The sequence below is a fragment of the Elephantulus edwardii genome, unplaced genomic scaffold, assembly GCF_000299155.1.
Source record: "Elephantulus edwardii isolate Elephantulus edwardi_28Jun2011 unplaced genomic scaffold, EleEdw1.0 scaffold00204, whole genome shotgun sequence".
In the NCBI taxonomy this organism is placed as follows: domain Eukaryota; kingdom Metazoa; phylum Chordata; class Mammalia; order Macroscelidea; family Macroscelididae; genus Elephantulus; species Elephantulus edwardii.
Window position 1 is genome coordinate 1,817,602 of NW_006399954.1, and position 9,137 is coordinate 1,826,738.

At 48.2% G+C, this 9,137-nt stretch overlaps 1 protein-coding gene across 5 annotated transcripts in view; it reads right to left on the reverse strand.

Moving 5' to 3' along the window:
• Positions 1-2,100: 2,100 nt before the first annotated feature.
• NR2F2 (nuclear receptor subfamily 2, group F, member 2) overlaps positions 2,101-9,137 on the reverse strand; it is a 12,612-nt gene continuing 5,575 nt past the window's right edge. The window contains exons 1-4 of one of the 5 annotated variants that reach the window (XM_006897189.1): positions 8,509-8,550; positions 8,118-8,388; positions 6,074-6,601; positions 3,089-3,363 (exon numbers count right to left, since the gene is read on the reverse strand). In XM_006897189.1, the coding sequence (XP_006897251.1) occupies positions 3,089-3,363; positions 6,074-6,601; positions 8,118-8,388; positions 8,509-8,550 (1,116 nt within the window). Of the gene's footprint in view, positions 3,364-6,073; positions 6,602-8,047; positions 8,088-8,117; positions 8,881-9,137 lie in introns of those variants that run through there. The other 4 variants (XM_006897188.1, XM_006897191.1, XM_006897187.1 and 1 more) reach the window with 4 other exon arrangements.

Consider the following 9,137-nt stretch of genomic DNA (forward strand, 5'->3'; position numbering starts at 1 on the left):
GCGGCCGCCACCCCCACCCTGCTGTGCGGGACTATTGTTGCATTTCGGTCAGAGCCCTGTGCTCCGAGCACCCCGGAGCGCCGAGGGTAGTAGGGAGGAGGGGAAATAAAGCGAGCTCACATCAGTGAGGGGAATAACCAGGAAGGAAAAAGAGACACTTAAAGGCAAAGAGTCGCCATGTTTAGCAGCATTTTTTTTTTTTTTTTAAAGATCTCCTCAATTTCTCACAGAAACTCTCTGGGTCTCAACCCTTGTCTTTTGTCCAAATCAGTCGCAGCAAAAATCTTTTGTTCTAACTCAGCATGTAAAGAAAAACTTTCCTTAAATGCAATAAACTTAAACCGAACTCAAGACTTATAAACAGATCCTCCTCTGGCCACACTAAACATATACAAAGGGTTTTAACGGTTTGAAAAAAATTTGCGTCCTATTTTATTGTCTCGCAGTCCCCCTCCCCCAGTCATTGATGAAACTTAGAGGAAGGGAGGGAGATTTCCAACACCTAGAACACATGCTTAATGCATAATAAAACAGGGACTGTCTTTTGCTTTGAAAATAATAAATTATAATTTAATGCCAATAATAATTTACAACAAATGGCTGTTTACAATAAACCAACACAAAACAAACAAGGAAAGGGCCTGTGTTATACTTATTAGAGAAACTTCACACACTCACATGGATACCGCTTGCAAGAGGGAAAAATAAACAACTGGCAAAAGCTTGATCTAAAGGTCAGCTATATTCTGGTGTAAGATCATACTTATATTTATATATGTATATATCTACGGGGGGGAAGCTGAGGACAGATTGGAAAACTGTTCAAATGCACAAATCTGACCCCCCCTCCTTGATCTTCATATATTGACTAGAACTGAATAGCAAAGTTTAATACAGTTGGCAAAATGATCTATTTTCTTTCACCTCCTTTTAAAATGAAATCACAACCCAATGAAGAGGGCTAGAAAAGCTCAGGAAAAAGAAAACTGCAAATCTCCCTTAGCATAGAACTCCCTCTAAGCTAGGGTAAGAAAAAAAGGGGGCACAGGGCTCTTCAACAAAATAGTGACTACTCCCAATCACAGCTCAAGAAGTTTCTGTCTTTTTTTTTCCTTTTTCTCTTCTTTTAATTTGACTTCTAAGGACAAAGGAGCCCAAGAGCTGTACAGATTGTATCTCTGCAACCTGCAATGTCAAAATGTCGATGTGTTTGTTTGTACATAACTCCAATGTAAAAGATTCCCTTGACCTGTGGCCATGCTCACAGACCTACGGTAAAGGGGGGAGGGGAGAGGCAGCCCAAGTGCACGTTACCACATATATATATGGAAAACAGAACCTTTATCACTATTAGCTATCTCACTGAATCTGACATTCTCTCAACAACCACCTCTAAATGAGATCCACTGAGTATGTTAAAAAAAAAATCACACCTACTTATGGATAAAGTCTTTGCAAACAACTGCTCTATTTACAATGCTGTGATTAGCTTTCTTGAACAATTTTCTTCGTGACTGTCAGAAATGTACAAAAGAGTAATTTTTTTTCCTGATCATAAAATGGATAATCATTTCAAGATTCCTAATACTTTTCACAATACCTTCCCTAAGCAGGCACTTAAGTGTGACAAATAATAAGGGCCTTCCCCCCCAAAATCCATTTTTAATTAAAAGAAGGATTAGGTGAATGGGGGAGGTTTACTGTATCAGTATGGCACTTCCTAAACCATAGATAAACCATTAACTTTAACTCACCCCCATCTAAGTTAAACAGGCAAATAGACTAGTCCACCTCTGAACAAACTGGCTAAGGTGACTAATCAAATGGAGCCCCCGCCAGTTGAGTGGGAATTCACAGGGGTTCTCCTCCAGGGTAGACAGTGAGTGGGGACAGCCAAACAGGTTTCAGATATCAAATAATATTTTAATTTCTGAATACTTTCAATTTTCCTTGGAATATAACACACAAAGACTCGACCAAACAGTTCAGTTATTATAACTTTTACAGTATACAGAAATGTTGCACTTAAAAAAAAAACCTTCAGTTTTTTTTAAAACACAAACTGTAAACTCTAAGATACTGAATCAATCACGTTACCTATAAGTGCCAACAGTGTTATTTAATCATGCTGATTTCAATGGTATTTTTTAAAAAGGGAAAATATCAACAATTATAATACAAAGGGCTTGCAAATATACAAACAGAGGATTTTCATAACAATTCAAGAACTAAGCGGGACCCAATTAAAATTACAAAAGTTCACTTTTTATTCAAAACCTCAGCATGTGTCTTGGACACATTCCTTGGCTGCCAATAAATTCCACAGTTCATTCTCTTTCTTAAAATATTTTTTAAAAGCTAGGTTTGTGGTGGTGTCTTTAAAGGTAGGGGCAGGGTAGGGGAAGTTCAGTGGTGCATGTGGTTCCTCAGTTCTCTAGTTAAGAGTGCTCAATGTCACCTAAAATTTTTGGTCACCACTTGTAAGTGCGTTTCCATCATCTTTAGTTGCCTTTTAAAGTTTTATGTGTTCCTATGATATTTTCATGGACTCAGTTTTAATTCTTGCAGAACATATATTTTAAGGATACACAGTTTTAAGAAGCCAAGATTATATCAAAACTTATTATAGAACCACAGAATAAACTGGTTTGGAACCAGAGAAGTACAAAAAAGAACAGCTATAAGTACATAGACACAGGACAATTTATAATTTGGAAAAAAAAAGACTTACTGTCTCCATTCTGCTAATTTTCTCCCAATCTCCTTAAATGCACTTTTAGCAATATTTTTCAAAAAATTTACCAAAAAAAGAAAAAGACTAATTTCCTTTTTATACAAAAATGATAAGTAGCAAGTTGTTCTGACCAACACAGGAGTTGCTTTTTTTTTTAATGCATTCTGTAAAAGTTCATTTGACAGTCTTTTGTTTTTTTAAATTCACAGTCCATTAAATTCTTCCCCTCTCTTCTTTTAGCAAACTTGTAACATCCACTTATATCCTTTCTTAACAGAAGGAATTTAAGCAAACAAACCAGTCTTTTGCCTTTTCTTTCTCTTTCACTCCCCCTTCTTATTTTGCTTTATTTATTTATTGAATTGCCATATAAGGCCAGTTAAAACTGCTGCCAGACAGTAACATATCCCGGATGAGGGTTTCTATGGGGGTTTTACCTACCAAACGGACGAAAAACAATTGCTCTATGACTGAGGAGGACACCGTGCGGAGGGAGGGAAGGCGAAGCAAAAGCTTTCCGAATCGCGTTGGCTGGTTAGGGTACTGGCTCCTAACGTATTCTTCCAAAGCACACTGGGACTTTTCCTGCAAGCTTTCCACATGGGCTACATCAGAGAGACCACAGGCATCTGGAAGGGGGTTTTTTTGGGAGGGGGGAGAAAAAAGAAGAAGAAGAAGAAGAATTCAGTCATCAGATTAAGAGGTTTGAAAAGGGTCACATGAGGTGTGTGCACAGTGTTTTGTCAAACTGATCCAACCAGAGTTCAAGCAAATGCCTACATACTGGAAACTTGGTTGGGGGTGGGGGGGTGGGTGGAGAGAAACAGCCCAAGATGGTCCTGGGGTATTTATTTCAAAATAAAACACAGGGAAGAGCACTGCAGGCGTTCACTAGCCCTTCCTCAGGCTAGGTCACCGAGAGGCCCAAACAAAAAGTGCACTGGGTGAATCTGGCCCAAGTCAGTAAACAGACAAACAGATAAAACCCAAACTGCCAGCACTCTGCCCCTCCTCCTCTGTAAAGAACAGTTTGGCTTCTATAGTGGAGGGGTTAGGGAGAGGGAGCAACAACCTGGCCCAGACAAGAGTAATGGCGTCCAAGACCCAGCCTCAGATTCTCCCCAAAGAGGGCGACTCATTTTTCTCCAGTCTTTGAAACTGATTTAAGTGGCCCTTTAAAACTGATCTTGTCAGTTTAGCCTATTGAAAGGCAGCCATGCAAACTGTGATCTCTCTGTTCATTTGAGCTGTTTCTGTTCCCTCCTTTTCTTCTCTTTTTCACCCACCCCCCTTCATTTTTTTTTAAACCAGGTCCCTCTAAGAAGCACCCCTCCTTGTTATCTTCAGGAAAACACTTTTCTTTTTCTGATACGTGAAAATACAATAAGTGCCTTTGAAATGAGAGACTCCTCTGCAAAGGCGGTGCAGGTTGTGACCTGACCTTTTGGGGCTCCCCAGACAAGATTGGGACTAACACATGCATATTGTGAATCATTAAAACAGAGTTTTGAAAATAACCGCCACCACCTCCACCACATGGAACTGAATGCACATGCAAAGTCCTCAGTGAGCCTCTAGGATTCTGCGCATCTTCAGAAAGTGGAGGTATCTGTGGTCAAGAATTTAAAAATCTGTTTGCTAAGACTCCTTCCATCTGCATGGGTGCTGTGCATCTCCAACCCCCAACCCCAAACAGATAACCTTTATCTCTTTCTGAGGAGTTCTGCATCCTCTAGACAAGACTCCACATTTTGCAAACAGTAATAAATTGAGCTGTTAGGACAATATCAGGCATGTCTTTCCTTGAAACGCAAGGATAATAAGACTAAGCACTAACAGTGATAGAAGAAATTCACAGCCACAGTGCCTGGGAAGGCTAGGTTAAGTGTCAGGTTGTGGGGTAAAGGGGTAAGGTTGGCTGTAGAACAGGGGAGGATCCTGTCTATACATCTGCATCAGCCAAATAAATGCCCTACATATGACAGGCACCCAAGAGTAAAAAAAAAAAAAAAATCAAATCCAAGCCTCTGCATACAGCTTTTCTGCCCAAACATTTCCCCCTAATGGTTATCTTAGGATTTCCAAAGGCAGGAATTGGGGTGGCTGTGTGAGTAATCTTAAGATAAAAAGCAGCAATTTATAAAACCTGGAAGAGATTCAGCTAACAACTTGGTTCTCCAGACTTCCTTCAAACAATAAAGGAGTACCCCTTTTTGTTTCCCATATAAATCTACACATCCCTCCTAGTTTCCTGATTACAGGCTTTAAAAACTGCAGTGCCATGACTAGGTCCAAATGTTTGTCATTCTTAATCTGGAAGCCCTCGCCCCTCTCAGCTGTGACAAAGAGATCAGCTGACAATTTAGAACAAGATTGTGAAGAGCTGACTTCCACTCACCTAAGCTGTGCTGAACTCAGCCTGACAGCAGCCAAAAGGCTCTGCTATGGTCCAAAGTGGGAAGGCAGACACCTCCAAAAATCATTTGGCCTCAAGAGTTAATTAATATCAGATGTATTACTCACACAGGCTAAACTACATGCAAACTAATTGGATTTCATAATGCAGTCAATGATGGTTTTATAACTCCAACAACATTTATTTCTAGACCAAGTTGGCATACACTTTGGGGTGTTTAAAAAATCCATTAGGTGCTTGTCCAGGCAGGGAAAGCAAGGGGCCAGAATTTTCAAATTTCCTGCAGCCATTCTATGAGGGAACATGGCACTTTTATTCCTGTCCCTTCAAGACAGCATTGGATCCTGTCTTAGCAGTGGGCATTATTTTAATAAGGATGTGACTTTGAAAACTGCTTTCCTCAGTGTGGGATTTGCCTGAAGCTCCAACTCCTACTGAGTTACCAAGCATACTCTCCCCCTGCAGGGAAGATGCCGGGGCTGCTTCAGTGCCTTGGGGCTTCTCCTAGAGGGCCAGTTGGGGTGCCACAGAGAGCCAGGGGTAGAAGTGATTCCCCAGGCCCAGCTGGCCTAGAAGGCCTGCACAATGGGAGTGGAGCATAAGAATGCAACCTGCTCTGGTCACTGCAGGATGGAAAGGCTCTCCCAAGGCCCATTTGGGGTTAGGGGGGTCTGTGTCTAAAGCGTCCTTTCTTGCAGCCAGCCCTCTTCCACTCTCCTCAGGACAGGCCTGATGAGACCCGGCAGCTGTACAAAGTTACTACTTCAAGTTGCATTCAAAACTTTGGATTTGCAAAGGGGAGACTCAGCTTGCCCTGGGGATTTCCATACACTCCGGGCTCCATGTGAGGACTCAGCCTAAGCAGGTAGACTAGGGTCTGACCTCTGGCTCTCAGGGCACGAGTGGGCAGAGCTTCTTCCTACCTGAGGTGAACAGGACTATGGCCTTGAGGCAGCTGTATTCCGCAGAGTCGACGTGCAGCGCCTTGAGCTTCTCCACTTGTTCTTGGAAGATCCGTATGTGGTCCATAAAGGCGACCACCCGGTCAGCGGACATGGGTGAGGCGTGCAGGCCGGCGGCAGCCAGGAGTGGGGCGACGTGGAGAGGCATGGAGCATTGTGCTGCGTTCAGCACGAACAGCTCGCTCCAGGTGAGGCGAAGCAGGGCCACCTGGTCGGTGATCTGCAGGTCCGGGAAGAAGGGGATGTTCCGGGCCCACTCCACGGCACTGAAGAGCATCCGAGCGGCCAGTTCGCAAATGTTCTCGATGCCCATAATGTTGTTGGGCTGCATGCACTGACTGCCGAAGCGCGACGTGGGATAGGGTTCGGCCCGCAGCAGCAGGGAAATATATCCGGACAGGTATGAGTGGCAGTTGAGGGGGTCCCCGTTGGTCAGAGCAAACTGCCCATGGGTCGGCTGGGTGGGTGGCATCCTGCCTCTCTGCACAGCTGCGGGGGTGGGGAGGGGAAGAAGGAGAAAGCCACAGTTAATGACTAGTCTGGGTCCCCAGCTCCCCTGGCGGGGTCTGCCCCATATGACCCCTGCCCCTGGCCTTGCCCGCGTGCCAGGGGCGCTGCCCTGGGAATCACTGGCTCCACTCTGCCCCAGGGGCCTCCCAGGCAGACACCAATGGCCAGAGCTGCAGCCTCCCTTCCCAGACCCGCTTCAGGCCAGGCCTCTGAGGACCCAGAATTGTCCACTTTGCCTCAGAGGTCCCTGGAGCTGTGGACAGGATGTCACCTTCTGGGGGCATTTTTCTTCCTTGCTACCAAACAGTTGCTATTTCTTATTGATTGGAGGAGAGGGAGCGGGAGGGGAGAGCCTGGGGGGTTGGGTGAGACGCTACTGCAAAGACCCAAGGGGTCACCCAGAGGCGGCCAGTAACTACCCAGCAAGACCCTCCCCTACACCCTGCACCCGCACGGAGGCCCTGGCGCGAGCGCGGAGGCCAGAGTCGGCGTCCGCCCCGCCAACGTGCTCCGAGGGAGAGGCGCCGCGCGAGAGCGCGGAGAGGCCGGCGGCCAGGGGAAGCCGGCAGCGGCCGGGAGGCGGCGGCGGGCCGGGGACCTGGGCAGGGCCTGCAGGGGCCGCGCGGAGCCGGGCGCCTCGCTTCGGGCTGACTCGGACGCTGGACCCGCCGAGTGACTGGCGCCCGAACACAAAGGAAGCCTGCGCCCCTCGCCGCAGCCCGGAGCCCGCGCCCCGCACGCCATTGGCCGGCCCGGCCCCGCCGAGTCTCGGCCACAAAGACTCAGCTCGAGCGGGCCAAGAGGCGCTGCCGCCGGCCCTGCCAACCGGTCCCCATTCCTTGTAGCCTTCCCTTCCTTTCAAAAGTGAAAGGAGAAGGAAAAAAAAAAAAAACCCACAACAAAACCGAACGGAGGGATCTTTTTCAAGCTGAAGGTTAATCTGAGGAGGGTCACATGAACGGTGCCTGAGCAGCAGCGTTAATACGGCGAAGTGCATAAAATTGCCATTTGTAATCTGAACCTCCTGTACAAAAGTACAATCTCAGGGTTGTATGTGGTTGGGTATTTTTTTTTTTTTTTAGAGAGAGCTCGTGGGGGCTGGGGAGGAGGGACATGTATTAGACATGCAGGAAAAACAAGCAGAGAATAAGAGAGAGAAAAAGAAAGATAAACCCCACTTCAAACCCCAAACATCACCAGCACCAACCCCTATCCCCTGCAGAAGGGCGAACTCGGCTGAACTCACAATCAGTACAAGAAAATGAAAATCAGCTCTGATTTAGGAGAGGAGGAAGATGAACCAGTGGGCCCAAGCATGCAGATTTGGGGCTTCCTGGCTTCCAGTGCGGAAATCGCTTCTAGGCGAAAAACCCCTCTGGACTGCAACACGAAGAAGAGCAGAACTTGGGAGTCCGGGCTCCTTACCCAGAGCAGGCTAGCCAACGCACCCAGGGCCCCGGGACCCGGCGGGGAGGGGGGGAAGAGAGGCCGATACCTTCCCGTCTCATGCCCACTTTGAGGCACTTTTTGAGGCGGCAGTACTGGCACTGGTTGCGGTGGTGCTGGTCGATGGGACAGTTCCGGTTGGCGCGGCACGTGTAGCTCAGGTTCCTCCGCACGCTGCGCTTGAAGAAGCTCTTGCAGCCCTCGCACGTGAACTGGCCGTAGTGCTTGCCACTCGACTTGTCTCCGCACACCACGCATTCGATGTGCTGCTGCTGCTGCTGTTTGTCGCCTCCTGGGCCGCCCTGGCCGCCCGCCGCCGTCTGGGCCGGCGTGCTGGCCGGGCCCCCTTGCCCGGGCGTCTGTGGTGTGTGGGGGGCGCCAGGCGGCGGGCCGGGCACTGGCGGCGCCTGCGAGGCCTGGCTGCCCTGGGAGCCGGGCACCTCGTCCTGGGGGTCGCGCCACGTGCTGACTACCATTGCCATATCTATGGGGGCCGCGTCCGGACTTCTTGTTCCCCTGGCTGCGGGCGGCGGCGGCGGCGGCTCCGGGGTCTCGGACTCGGGCGCGCCGCCTTTTGTGTGTGCGAGGGTGCGAGAGGGCGCGGGAGGGCGCCCTGGGGGCTTGCTTGGTTGAGGTTGATTAGTTTTTTCTTTTTTTGTTTTTGCTTTTGCAAAGTTTTGTCGGTTGCTTTTCTGGCCCGGTGTGTTTGTTGTGTTTGTTTCTCTCGGCTCAGCTTTGTTGGTTTCGGGGGGCTTTCCGCCGGGAGGGGAGGGGAGAGGAAGGGGACGAGGGAGAGCGAGTGGGAGCGGAGCGTGGAGAGAGAGAGAGGGAGGGGGGGAGAGAGCTGCAAGTCGATTGTCTGGCTTCAAGACAGAAGTAGGAGGCAAAAAATATCTCCAAAGCTCGCGCTCGCTCTCACTCTCTCCCTCCCTCTCTCGCTCTCAGAGCTGGTGTGCCGCAGAGGAGTTGGAGGAGGAAGAGGAGGAGAAGCGACTGTCCGGGGGCCAAGTCCAAGGCAGCCCACAGTCAGCCATTCAGGAAAGCCATCGAAATCTGGAGGACTAGGAGC